This window comes from Leptodactylus fuscus, chromosome 8 (genome assembly GCF_031893055.1).
Source record: "Leptodactylus fuscus isolate aLepFus1 chromosome 8, aLepFus1.hap2, whole genome shotgun sequence".
Classification (NCBI taxonomy): domain Eukaryota; kingdom Metazoa; phylum Chordata; class Amphibia; order Anura; family Leptodactylidae; genus Leptodactylus; species Leptodactylus fuscus.
This window is the reverse complement of record NC_134272.1, coordinates 26,502,931-26,517,771: the sequence shown is the minus strand read 5'-3', so window position 1 is coordinate 26,517,771 and position 14,841 is coordinate 26,502,931. Positions and strand designations below refer to the sequence as shown.

The 14,841-nt window shown below is 42.3% G+C and overlaps 1 protein-coding gene across 27 annotated transcripts in view; it reads left to right on the top strand.

Annotated features, from left to right (window-relative positions):
* Window positions 1–3,951: 3,951 nt before the first annotated feature.
* Window positions 3,952–14,841, top strand: part of UNC80 (unc-80 subunit of NALCN channel complex) — a 109,714-nt gene continuing 98,824 nt past the window's right edge. For all 27 annotated transcript variants that reach the window (XM_075284918.1, XM_075284910.1, XM_075284926.1 and 24 more), the window contains exons 1-8: window positions 3,952–4,135; window positions 10,124–10,172; window positions 11,020–11,176; window positions 11,290–11,585; window positions 11,688–11,811; window positions 13,420–13,490; window positions 13,816–13,961; window positions 14,056–14,317. In XM_075284918.1, the coding sequence (XP_075141019.1) occupies window positions 4,023–4,135; window positions 10,124–10,172; window positions 11,020–11,176; window positions 11,290–11,585; window positions 11,688–11,811; window positions 13,420–13,490; window positions 13,816–13,961; window positions 14,056–14,317 (1,218 nt within the window). In that variant the 5' untranslated portion in view covers window positions 3,952–4,022. The remainder of the gene's footprint in view (window positions 4,136–10,123; window positions 10,173–11,019; window positions 11,177–11,289; window positions 11,586–11,687; window positions 11,812–13,419; window positions 13,491–13,815; window positions 13,962–14,055; window positions 14,318–14,841) is intronic.

Below are 14,841 nucleotides of genomic sequence, written 5' to 3'. Positions count from 1 at the left end.
ATCTATTTGCATGCTGCTGTTCCATGAACATAGTTGTAACTGGATAAAGACGGACAGTTATTCTACATAGCTTCTTCTGGTGATGAGGAATAGATGGGGCTCTTCTTTCTTCATAACTGGAGACAGTCTAGTCTTCTCTCTCCTGGGTAGAGGAAATGGATGTGGGAGCAACTTGGTCATACTGAACCCAGATACAAGTCAAAAATAGTGTCAATCTCACAGTCAGGAGATGGGCCATAGCCCTGGACTTTTGGACTGAGTGTGTGTAACAGAGACTGATTTGGAGATTTAAATTTGGAGATATCTCATAGTATGATCCAACCTATGAGTCTTAGGACAGGTTGGGCACCCTTTGCAGAACCTACTTCTTGCATTTTGTTTTTAATTGCAAGTGTTTTGTGTTTTTATGAAAGACTAGGAGCACACTTCTTGAGGAGACTGCCTAAGCTACAGAGACACTGACTAACTCCAGAGAGTGCCATCACCAAGCCTAAGATCCAGTCTAGTGGTTACCAAGATTGTGTCTACATTTTATGGAAGATTGTAGTTTACCCGACTTATTTCTGTAAGCCGTGTGTTATTGTACTGTTCAACATTGTCTTCTGAATCCACTAGCCTGCATTTACATCAAGGGTACCCAAAGCACTATCAGGCTCAGGACAGCTTGCTTACGAGGAGTGCCCAGGGGGATACTACTACCTCTGTCATTCACACTGCAGACTCTCTCGCCAGTGCACCAGTCCCTGAGGAGTGCCAGAGGGTTGGTAGAGCCAACTGTGACTGACTACTACTCCCATATCCCTGCATTATTCCCCTGGATTTCTACTACTACACCTGTTCACTAAGTACGTTACAACCGGACTCTTGACTCTCTAAATGACACAGTATCTTTAGGGTGGACCAAAAGTTAGCCTCTCTATGTAAGTCTGTTATACGCATTGAGAAGCTCATAGACATGCATAGAGAGACTTAGCACTGACCCACACTGAAGACACTGCACGATTCGGAGCGTTAGAGTGCGGTCATGGGGTACAACCTAATGAAGACTGAGAATTCATGAAAATTGGTAGGTAAAAAAAAATAACAACACGGTTATTTATCGGATGTTCTTTACTAAAAGACAAATAATACAATTTTGGACAGGAGTTCTTCTTTAATATTTTTTCTCATTTTTCTACTACATATATCTGAACACTGCTGGAAGCCCTGCCATGAGAGATAACACATACAGGATTTCCTGGACATATTGCTGAGATGTTAGTGTCCTTTGTATCACTACTAGGGGTGTTAGTGTGTGTTTTGACTCCCCAGATCATCACACCAGCAGTTGAGGCAGAGTATCACTCCACAGCAAAGGCAGGGTTGAAGACCTCACCATGAAGCCTCCATATTTGATTCCAGCCATCATTAGATCCCAAAACAGAAACAGAAACAGAATTCATCGCTAAAGATTATACTACTGCTTTTGTTTTCAGTTGTGACGTGAATGAGTAACCTGGTGTTAGGGAATTGCTAGAAGAGCAATTGCCCAGTAGCTGCTGGTGAAACCTCTGAGAAAGGGAATGACAAGACAGTGAGGCCTAATTCTGAATCCACCCTGAGTCCTCGCCTGTTTGCCTCAACTTCCCTAAGCGGTAGAGGACAACTGGGCAACAATCCTTTCCTATAATGCAAGTGACAACACAGAATGCAGACAAGACAAACAAAAACAGAGAGATGGTCAGCTAGCCAAGGGGTCAGAACCAGTCAAGCAGCGAGGTACAGAGTCAGAAAACAGAGGAAAAAGCCAAAGTCATATTTATTTATTTATTTATTTATTTATTTATTATGCTTACTTATATAGCGCTATCATATTCCGCAGCACTTTACAGACATTGACAGTCACTGTCCCATATGGGGCTCACAATCTAAATTCCCTATCAGTATGTCTTTGGTGTGTGGGAGGAAACCGGAGCGCCCAGAATAAACCCACATAAACACAGGGAAAACATACAAACTCCTTGCAGATCTTGTCCTTGGCAGGATTCGAACCCCGGACTCCAGGGCTGCAGTGCTAAACACTGAGCCACCGTGATGTCATAAATATGAATATAGAAAGCAACAGTATACAGCCAGCATGCACAAGGCAATAGCAACCATAAGGGAGCGGGCTGGACAAGTCACCGTGTGTGCCCTTACACCTTCTAACAGTTAGGTCACCATATTCTACATGGCAGCCAATTCATCCTGCTTTTTTCAGTTCACTAAAAAGCCCCTTCTCAAAGTCTTGTCAACTGGACAAAATGTCTTTGAGCCCATCCTAGAAATATGTACGGCAGTCAACAATCTCTCACCAAGTGGTACACTACCCAAAAGTAGCCTCTAAGAATCTTTTCATAGTGCAGCTGGGGAAGCACTATTATGCCCTCTTGTGGTAAAACCCAGGGCCTAATCAAATTACACTTTTAACCATTTACATCTCTACTTGCGACATAACTATGCAGAGTTTTGCAGTAATCTGACATTTCTATCTGGCTATATTTTTATGTGGGTTTTTTTTTATATGACTTATGTGGATGCAAAAAAAATGTGAAAAAAAGTTATAGCTGTTGGGAAACAGGAATGAAAAAAAGTGAAATAAAGGAATCATGTGTATCCTTAAGGGGTGACTGCCCTCAAGGAGTCCTACTACTTGTACATAAGCAGTAAAAGACAGAGATCTCTGCGGTATATTCTGGAGAGACAGCAGAGGATACACAATCACTATGCAGGGTAGAGTCAGACCTGCACAATGTGACCCAGAAACTGAGCTGCAAACCTGTTGGTAAAAATAGCCACAAGCTTTTATGTGATCAAATAGCTCAAGAGGACCTAAATAGTCTCAATCTAATGGCCCTATCTGGACTATTCTGTATTCATAGAGCTGAGGATTTATTATTTATTAGGACTCATATAAAACTGCATCAATAAAATGACCCCTGGCTGTGTATATTATACCTATATACTCATAGATCTGTATGTCATTATAAAGATGCAGTTACATTACTGTTATCATTCACTGCTAAAGCTATTATACCACTGGCAGCCATGTATTCTCTCAATCTGTTTTAGTATAAACTGATGGCTATTATACGTCACATTACTTATGTTATCTATTTGATACAATAATATCCCAAGCAGGGGATCACATTGACGTGTTTCCCAAGTGCTGTCTCAGAGATCAATAGGATCATTGTGGTTGCGAGGTTGTTTCCATCTGTTTATGTGCTGCGGGTTCTTCCTAGGATCACATGACCAATGGTTTCCTGAATGGACTTGCAATGTATAGGGTCTTTGTGTAGTTGAAGTGGTGACACAGTAATGTCATGACTCTCCAGAATCAGGCAGATTACTTGTTAATGTTGATGGTAGCATCATTCATTGAATCCCATCAATAGGATGGAAATCCAATGTGTATGGCCAGCTTAAGTCTTACTAACTCCTCTAGTCCAATATCCTAAAAGCATCAACCCAGCCGACTAGTGCGGTATTCCTGACACCATCACAATGCAACAATAGACATCCTTGTTCCAACAACTTGGACTTCAACCGCTCCAAGGAGTGTCTGACATCTAGAAGACACAGCTAGGACACAGATAAGACACAGAGCTAAGAGATAAGTGCACACAGATCCTCCCAGCACCATGATATTATAGAGAGTATTCTGCTAGGATTGCCCTATTCTCTGCCTATAGGGGAAATATTTACATCCTCATATCCTAATAATAATACAATATATACAAACACATTTATTATAACATAACATGGCGACGTGTTTATGGAGCAGCCACATAAATATAACAAACAAGTGTCCATAGGATGTCAGATGTATCCATCCTGCTGCTACATAGTAACTAATGAGCAGAGCTGCAGTTCCACTCTCTGCCACTAGTCTCAGGCACTGTCCACAAGGGGAGGTGCTGAAAGCAGAAAATCACAGAAGCAGACATCTTCCCGAGCAGGAGACAGGCAGCAGTGGAGGAGAAGGGAGAAGTGGGCACTGGATGCTCCCCTCAGCTTCCAAGATGGTGAAGAGGAAGAGTTCAGAGGGGCAGGAGCAGGAGAGACTCCGGGGGATCCCACTGCCCATACAGATATTTCTGTGGAGACAGACAAGGTAAATGTTCTCAGCCTTGTACACATCCTTCCTTGGCTTCTCATAGACTCCATACTCAGGGATATACATATAAATATATATATATATATATATATATATATATATACACACATATAGCCATGTCTATCTATGTATCTGTGCTATGTGTCTGTATATTATGTAAATAACACAGATTTATGTGTACACTGTATCTGTATTTTATGTATGTTATGTATATATATATATATATATATATATATATATATATATATATAATGTATATATTATGTGTGTTCTGTATATGTATATGATGTGTATATTATGTGTGCTGAATACTATACACACATATACAGAATATTGCCATACACTCTCACACACCTATACCTATACCTTCAGTAAGCGTTCTCCTTCCTATGCTGTACACACCATGAATTGTGAATCCTCTACCATCCTCCTGTCCACTTCTCCTGGCCAGGGTGCCCACCATTCATCTTGTTCACCTCCTTCACACTGTTTTGCACATTATTTCCTTGGCTCTTACAGCCAGCAGATGTCTCTGCCATGTCTCTTATATCTCTTCATTATATTCCCTCAGCCCGCTTATATACAGTATTCAGCCACCGCAATCCCCGTGTAATTGAGAGTAAATGTTCTAGCCAGGAAGCTGTTAATGTGGATTACCCTATGTAACATGAGAATTCGGCATTTATGGATACATCATATGTCATGGGTTTACTTTGTGCTTTATTTATCAGCTTAGCTGGAATATATAGAGTTGGGGTCTGTAAATGTAGATAGGATGTTAGATAAGAAGCGATGGCAATAGAGGATATATTAGCTTTATTATTGTGGGCAGCATTAAGTGTTATTATATATATTGGGCAAATGGACCAACAAGTGGGAAATGCAGCAAGTCCTCCTGTGCTATTGATATTGTGCAATGTGTAACCAGTTAATAACAATTAGAGGTAGGGTAAGGCTTAATGGTACTCTAATGGCTGACAAAGGTGTCACTTTTACAAAATCCAGCATGTGTTAGACTGAAATCCATATGTTTTTCATATTTTTGTCCTTTACAGAAGCACACACATATATGGGGAAATGATACCCTGACTATGTATCTGGATAGGTAAAACAATTAATAGAACCCTAATAAATGGCTGATTGTATTATCTTATTAGTAAGTGTTTGGACTGTAGGCTAGTGAATAGACTTAAGGAAAAGCTGCATTTCTCCTTAGTAGGTTCTGTAGATGTAATGCATCTACCCTAAGATGGGATGCAAATGTGCTCGCAAGATCAGCCCAGGACTGCTGGACTTGAGGATAATCTATATTATAATCCCTTTTTTTTAGATTTTTAGGGTTTAGATGATAAAACTCAAAATCTGTAGTAGCCCGCTCTATACAAATCCACAGTTCTTGCCCGATTCGAGTGAAATTTGGCTGCCCCCCCTGCACCCGTTACATCCTGCTAGCGTCCCCCCGTCATGAGATTGGGGCCCGAAGTTAGGCCCTATACATATAATGGGGAAATGTGAAGGTGAAGGCACTGAGGGGAAAACAACAGTTGTGACTGACAGATTATAGCGACGGCGCCAAAGAATCACTGCTAAAGGGGCCGCAGCATCACACACAACACACAAACATTTCACAAACACCATATAAATATCACACACACAGCACACATACACCAACCCACAAGCACAACACCTCACTAATACCACAACACAGCACACAAACACCAGACTACAAATACCACAACACCACCCCATAACCACATTCACACACACGCAAACACACTCAGATGGATGCACACTATGTAAACGGACGAACAGAGCACATGCGTGCTCACATACAACTACCCACATGCATGGACACTCGCACTGCACACACACAAACACATGGATCACATGTGCACATACACGCATACATATACATGGACCACACACATGCATGCACACACACATACATACATATAGATCATACGCATGCACACACAGACACATACACGCACATGGACGCATACATATACACAGACCACACACATTCATGCACACACATGGATCACACACATGCACTGACAAAACACGTCTGGTATCCTTAGTGGCTGCTTGCACACTACAGTATTTTTCAAGGGCCTCCGGGCCATGGATTTGGCGGTTCCATAGACGTCGTTGTGCAGAAAGCTGTGAATTTTGCAGGTTCCATAGAAGTCTATGGAGCTGTAGAATCCACGGGCTGGAGACATGTGAAACACTGTAGTGTGCAAGCAGCCATGCTGAGCAGCAATATTGGTCAGGTAAATCTCCTTGATAGTAAGGGAGCGTTCACACTACCGTCGGTGTCCGACAGGTAGTGTCCGCTCCTAGTGTTCGCTCAAAATCTGGCACGGACATTAGGAGCGGACACTAGATGTGTCCGTGACACCTGTCATTTATTTAAATGGGCATCGGGTGCGTTCTTTTGCACTCCGTGCCTGTCCTTCACTGTCCCCAAGTGAAGATGTCCGACTTCTCAAGCGGACAGAAAAACCCGACATGTAGGGTTCTTCTGTCCACTTGAGAAGTCGGACATCTTCTCTTGCGGACAGGGAAGGAAGGGCACGGAGTGCAAAAGAACGCACCCGATGCCCATTAAAATAAATGACAGGTGTTACGGACACAGCTAGTGTCCACTCCTAGTGTCCGTGCCAGATTTTGAGCGGACACTAGGAGCGGATACTACCTGTCGGACACCGATGGTAGTGTGAACGCTCCCTAAGACTGCCATTATTGCTGACTATACAGGAGCTCTCATCACTGAAGCTGCTGAGGTAAAGTGAAAGCTGAGCTCTGATTGGTTGCTATGGGCAACTCCACAAGTCTGCCTGTGTGGCGGCTTCCATTACTGAGATGTCCTAGTAAGGGCTCGTTCACATCTGCGTTCTTCTTTCCTTATTGCAGGTTTCCGTTTCCTGCATAAAACAGATGCAGGAGACGGAAGCCTGCAGGAGACTTTCTCACCCATTCATTTGAATGGGTGAGAAAGCTGTCCGGCCGTGCGCGGCAGTGAGCGTTTTGCGCTCTCCGCCGCGAAACCGGGTTTTATAATCCGGACACAGAGTCGGACATGCAGTACTCTGTGTCCGGATAAAAAAATCCGGTTTTGCGGCGGAGAGCCTAAAACGCTCACCATGCAGAAGACGGAAACCATAGACCGGAGATATGAACGCAGGTGTGAACCCAGCGTAATACAGTGTGAGGCGGCTCTGTAGTTCCTATTCATTCTATTACATATAGTATCTTATCAGTGTCAGGTGAATACTAAAGGCTCACAATACTAAGGACTGTTTATTAAAACGCCGCCCAAAAAACCACCATATGTTGGGCAAATCCATCCAAAAGCTAAGAATGCAAAATTGTATCAAGGAACTGCGACAAGTGACTGGTGGCATGGATAGAAATGGAGGATTTTAGATAACATAACCAACAATTTCACCTATTTTTCTCGAGCGGCTATTCTACTAGTATCCTATAAACTTCAGAGAGCTACTGCAGTTTCCCAAGGCTTGCCTCCATTTTCACAAGGCTGCCTGTATCAATGTACAATAAGACAATCTCCGCAGCTCCTCTAAGATGTGGTGAGGGGTTTCATCACCATACGCAGCACATTTTACCAAACCGCATTCGTGGAGAACTTACCATGTGGGGAGATCATCTCGGTTTATTCTGATACCAGGTGAATGGTCACAAAGTGTTTGCCCAGATATTAGACAGATGGAGATTAGCTCGATAGAGATGAGCACCAGCACCAAGCTCAGAAGGTTTTTTTTACTTTATATTGACACAACCTTAGGCCTTAGATGCTCTTTCAATATGTTGGGGGTTTGCCATATGTTCTCAAGAGTCCTAACTAAGATCAAATAAGTCCAGGTCTCTGTGCAGAGACATAACTTCAATGCCCTGGGCCCCAATGCAAAATCTGTAATGGGGCTTCCACTTACCATGTGTTATCTATAATACTTGTATATTCTTGTCTTGTAGGAAGGCCTTTGGGCCCCTCATGGCCTGGTAGCAATTGCTACCTCTACACCCCATATCGTTGCGCCCTAGCTTCTATGATAGCTGTCATTCCATTCTGGCCATTAAGTATTTCGTTTTTTCTGCTTTTCATGACGAGTAAGGAAACTTATTAATGAGGTTTCCATTCAAAATAGACCCGATATGACAGAATAGCCATCGGTCCAAGAATCTGAAGATTTGGGAGTTAATGGGTCCCTGAAGTTATCAGATTTGGTCTCTACTTTCTTATGTGCCAGAGGAGACATAAGTGAAATCCATTCAGTGATTGGAAGTTTCCCACCAGTTTGGAAGAACTGGTCTTCAGGAGACAGACGTTCTGCACCTATCAAGAAATTCATGTGACTTTCTTGATGGCTACATCTGCCAAACAGGTGGGAACTCCTAATAAACTATACTTGTCTCTCCATCATCCAGACCTGGTCTCTAACAATCCAGACCTTACCGTCTTCGATTACTAACAGGAGATGGTTGTACACGCCATCTGCACCAAACCATCTTCAGAGAAGGATAGACATCCATGGACACCAGCTGTGTCTCTGAATAGGTCTACGTATCTTGAATGGTGGAACAAACTACCTGCTTATAAGTATACAAGATACTTAGAGGGGTATGAAAGTCTCAAAACTTTCTAAAGCGAGATGGATCAGAGATATTATCCTCAAGTCTCCCCTGGGCGATGTCCAGGCACATGCAACAACAGTAACAGATGCTTCTTCAGTAAAATCAGAACAAGCTGTGGAAAGTATTTTGTAGGGCAACCTATTGCACACATAACACTGTTTCCCACCCAAGAGGGATCGTGCAGGATCTCCATAGGCTTGTGCTACTGCCTGCAGGAAAGACTCGGCCGACTCGTGTCATTTATCTCTCCTGTAGTCCAAACAGCAGAATAAATTTATATTTTTCCAAATAAATTTAATGGGTTTTTTTTTCAATAAACTTTGAAAGGCAGGGAATAATCCAAAATAAGCTTTACTTACCTGTTCTCGCTCCGCATTGTTGCAACTCTGTGGCTCTCATATGGCCTGCCGCTCTCTGCTTCTGTCATTGTAACGATGACGTCATCAATAACACCACGTCAGCTCTACAGCCAATCACAGGCTTCAGTGGTCAGGTGGGGTAGTTGGTTGTCCTCTCTGCAGAGAGATCAAACCTACAATGATGACGTCCCTCATAACCCCATGTGACTAATGAGGCCAGTGATTGGCTGCAGCAAGTAGTGCGATCAGTGATGTCATCACTGCAAGGTTGGAAACAGAGAACAGAAAGGAGCACCAGAGCTGCACAGCGGGAATAGAGGAGCGAGAATGTCTAATTAAAACTTATTTTCTTCATTTCTATCACTCCATAAAATTAAGTCATTTTTGGTGAGTCGTGAAACACCCTTATAATTGTTTACTTTTTTGGGCAAATCTTTTAAAAGGGAATGTTGTCATCCAAACACAGTATATCAATCCAGTCCTGCAGATAGATAGGATAGAGCCACCTAAATCATACAGTGAGTCATTGGTGTCGCAGTTGCCGAGTTATCACTTTGTTTGGCAATATGCAAAATAGTTCTTTGGAGAAACGGGCGTGTTGCCATTGCTCCAAAGAGGTAAGCAGAAACACCCCTGAAGAGTGTACTGATAAAAAAAATGTGATATCCCGGCAATAGAGGAGATGATTTGTTTCATTCAGGTGACCCTAACCTATCTATTTGTGGGATGGGGGTAATTTGCTGGGTTCTAGTAACAGACCCGCTTCCATACATAAACAGAGGGGGGTTGCACAATTGAAGTAACCTTTCTGTATCACCTGTCCAAGCGGGTAGCAGAGGAGGAATCCTCATATATATATATATATATATATATATATATGCTGTTATATAGGGAAATAAAATTGCATAAATGCATTTAGTAGATCGATCTAGAAGGAATATTCATCCGTGCCATGTCTTGTTTTCAGTGCATTCTTAAGACCAAAGCTTGGCAAGCAGTATGAAGCCTCCTGTGTGGTAAGTATCATCATGTACGTTCTGTTTGTTGCTTTATGTCAGGTAATACACAGTACTGTATACATCATTCCAGATCTCCTTGTCCTAGTTATGGACTTGCACTTGCAATACGAAATTAATTATTGATTTGTACTTATGAAGAAAGTCTCTTATTTTAGGTTTAACCCTTGGTTTGAGGGCTTATTTTTTTATGTGTGACAAGTTGTATTTTTCTATGGCATTATTTTAATCTGTTTATATGCCTACATTTTATTAAGTCTGGGGGGAATGGAAAAAAAAAGCAATTTCAGCGTTGTTTTATTATTTTAACTTTTTATTACATTTTTTAAGTCGAGGTGACCAAAAAGCATCATGTTACACATTGATTTTTTTTTTCTGCTGCTGACAATGTGGGATAACTGACATGTTAAGGTTATTCTCCAAGTCAGTAAGATTATGGTGATACCTAATTTTTGCCAATTTTATATGATAAAAACACTTTCCTTAAAATATATTTTTGCATTGCTATCTTCTAAAAGCCTTCTTTTCCATTGCTGGAGTTAGTTGAAATCTTGTTTTTTGCAGGACGATCTGTAATTTTTTGGGGGTACAATTCTAATGATTGCTGTGGAGGAACACCTTATATGTCATGGGGATGGTGTCAGCTGCGTGTTACAGTGTAAACTCGCCATACATTTATGTCATGATGGATCAATGACATACTTGCCATGCCTTAAATGTACATCATGGTGCGGCAGATATAAATCACAAAGGTAGAGGGTGTCTTGAAATACGTAAACTTGAGTTGATCCTTTCCCAGTATTAATATATTTATATTGTCTCTTCTATATTCGATTTCTTACATAAGTCATTTGAAAGAGTTCTGGTTGAGAATAAGCTACACGGCCTGTCCCCCGCACTTTCGGAAGCCATCCAGAGCATCTCCAGATGGGAATTAGTCCAGGCTGCTCTACCCCATGTGTTACACTGCACAGCGACACTGCTCTCCAACAGGAACAAGCTAGGTTAGTAGTCGACATGGTCTGTGGTTTGTTTTCGCTCAGAAGATAGCATGCATGGAAGGTTATAAATGTACTTTGTCAGTTTCGCATGGATGTGGTTGTCTTTGTTTGTACAGGGCACCAGGATAAGCTCGGCGTTGCAGAAACCAAGCTTCTGCACACTCTTCACTGGATGCTTCTGGAAGCCCCTCAGGATTGCAGCAATGATAGGTTTGGTAGTGACAGAAGCTCCAGCTGGGGAGGAGGTAGCGGCGCATTCATCCACCAGGAAAATCAAGGATCTCCTGGACAATCCAGGCAAAGCAACACTAATGAAGAAGATGAGAACAATCGAAGGAAATTCCTACAGAATTCGATGGCTACTGTCGAGCTCTTTGTTTTCCTATTTGCTCCTCTCGTTCATAGGATAAAAGTAAGCATCTTTCTTAAGAAGTCTCTACTTTCATGTTATAAGGAACAGTGATGTTATCCCATATTTCCATAGACTTTACTAATATATTGTCATCTTTTCAAGGAATCCGACTTGACATTTCGCCTTGCTAGTGGACTTGTTATTTGGCAGCCGATGTGGGAACATAGACATCCTGAAGTTCCTGCATTTACAGCACTGGTGAAACCCATTCGGAACATAATTACAGGTCATTTGTCCATCTTTGGGGTTTTTTGGAAATAGCCTATAGGATTTTGTGGCAGATTTCCATTTAGTTTCTTTTTAGTTTAGCAAAAGCCAGAAGAGAATCCAAAAGGAATGAGAAATATAGAAGAAGAACCTTACCTTTCTTCCTTCTTCCTTATCCATTTATAGTTTTGATTCAATTAACTGCAGCAAAAATAACAGCGGTGTTTTTCCATGAAGTGCTGTGCGTGAAACTAGCTACAGCAAATAAAATGCTGCGGAAAATAACACAGTAGAAATGCAGCATTTTTCATTGGATTTTCGCTGAGTATTTTTCTGCCCCTCGTGGCCCCTACACACAGTATTATGCCCCATAGTGACCCCTTCACACAGTATTATGTCCCATAGTGGCCCCTGCACACAGTATTATGTCCCATAGTGGCCCCTGCACACAGTATTATGCCCCATAGTGACCCCTTCACACAGTATTATGTCCCATAGTGGCCCCTGCACACAGTATTGTTCCCCAGAGTAGCCCCTGCATACAGTATTATGTCTAATAGTGGCCCCTGTACACAGTATTAGGCCCCATAGTGACCCTTGCACACGGTATGATGCCCCATAATGGCCCCTGCACACGGTATGATGCCCCATAATGGCCCCTGCACACAGTATTATGCCCCATAGTGACCCCTGCACACGGTATAATGCCCCATAATGGCTCCTGCACACAGTATTGTGCCGCATTGTGGACACCCATGTACAATTATTATAATAATATAATATTATAATAATCGGAGACCCAGGGTAGTATATAATTATAAAAAACACTGTTACTGACCTCTTCACTGTTACTTACCTCTCCATGGCTCCAATGTGGTCCCTGCTGATGTCGGCCATCTTCAATGACGTACAGGATGTCATGTGACCTGGGTCTGCATCGTCATGCATAAGGACGCCAACCCTGGCCATGTGACATCAGGGACGTCACTCAAGTTGACTTGAAGGCTGCCTGGAGCCCGGAAAGGTAAGTAACACTAACAAGTAAGTTTTTTTGCTCCCTCACCTTCCTTTAGCCTTCGATCATTATACTCGGGGATCTGAAAAGACCCCCTGAATAACAATAGTGTTCTTGGGGCCCCTGGGCTTACTTACCAATCTCGGCTCCTGCTCACAGCAGCCTCCGCCGAAGAAGAAGCCCAGGCAGCCGTGTACGGGATCCAGGATTGGTAAGTAAACAGATAACGGCCTATTTAAAAAAAAAAAAATTAAAAACGTAGCGGTAGCAGCTGTCACCGGCCCCCCTAATGTCCTGGACCCTGTAGCAGCCGCTACCCCTGCTACCCCGGTAGTTACGCCACTGTATGGAACGTAGTAAAACAAACAGCAGGTAAGCATCCCCTGTAGTTGTGATTTATGATTTATTTTTATTTTTTTTTACATATTGACAAATCATTTAATAATCTGTGATCAACAAAGTAAAATTCTTATCTGTTCTGCTCGCAGGATGGGGGAGATTTATCTAAACCTAGAAAAAAATGGCTATTCTTTCCCCTGAACAAAATCTCCTCCTTTAATTTTTGTTGTATATACAGAAAAACTGTAAATTTAAAACCAATCTGTATTTTAGCAAAAAGAAGTTCTCCATGTAACAGTCAGAATAAGGTGGACTCTCCAAAGCAGAGCACAGGCGTCACAGAGGTAAGGCGCGGATCCGTGGTTGGCCATTACACATGTCAGTATTTTACATCAATATTTGTGAGACAAAGTGAAGTGTGAAAAAATTGTTAGAAAATGGAACCAAGATGATTCCTATCAATACTGTGAGAAACAGGATTGTGAGGATAGCAGGGTAGCAACTTGTCTGTAATGTGAGGTCTTAGACTAAAATTAGAATTGCAGATTATTTATGCAATGAATATTGAAATACATGTAATAAATAAACATGACATCAAAAAATGTAAATGAAATCAACCATCCAAGATATGGGGATCAATAGAAAGTCTAATACCTATCTGTGCACAAGGGATTTGAAGTGGTCTCTGAAGTTGCGCATCCAGAAGACTTAGCACCTCCGAGACCTACCGTATCCAGCTGCCAGAGAGCCAACTCATTCGATGGTTGCACAACATCCCAAACCTCACAGGAGAGAGTACCGCCACCGTTCCCAAGGTAAGAATGCCTCTTTTTTTTGCAGTTCCCATTTCTATATGTACTTGCACTTCAAACTTAAAAAGCGTTTTAACTATTTCATTTTGCCTTTTAGACCATCTTTAGTGATTCCTCCATGCCAAAAATCTCGATATGCCACTTATTTTGATGTGGCTGTGTTAAGGTGCTTGCTGCAACCCCACTGGTCAGAAGAAGGAACTCAGTGGTCGCTCATGTACTACCTTCATCGACTTAGACATATGTTAGAAGAGAAACCAGAAAAATCTCCTGAGCCTGAGGAGCTCCCTCTCCCACGACCTCGGAGCAGCTCCATGGTGGCAGCAGCACCTTCACTGGTGAACACCCATAAAACCCAGGTAAGAGATCAAATATCCTCTCAGAACATGGATTCATATATACATTTAGAGAACATATTCACAATTTCCCACTACACTTTGCATTAGGGTGGGTTCACACCTACGGCTGTCTTCACCTTTTGCCGAGAGAAACTGAACCAGAGACGGAAACCTGGCAGTCAGTCAGTCAGACCGCCCGAGATAGTCTTGTGCCTCTCTCCAATTAAACCATTTTTTTTAACGGGACACAAAGTCGGACATGCAGGACTTTGTGTCCGGGTAAAAAAAAACAAAAAACGGTTTCGCCGCGGAGAGGCACAAGACACTCACGGGCAGTCACTTTGTAAACCCATTCAAGTGAATGTGTTTGAAAACTGACCACCGGGTTTCCTTCTCCTGTCCAGTTTCTCTCGGCAGAAGGCTGAAACCCAAAGGTGGAAACTGGGCCCTTACCAAGAAGCCTCAAAAAAGCATCAAAAACTGTGTGGTGACTTAACTGAGTACATTTAGAGCTGATCTGCAGTTACGTGCTCTGACCACTAGTA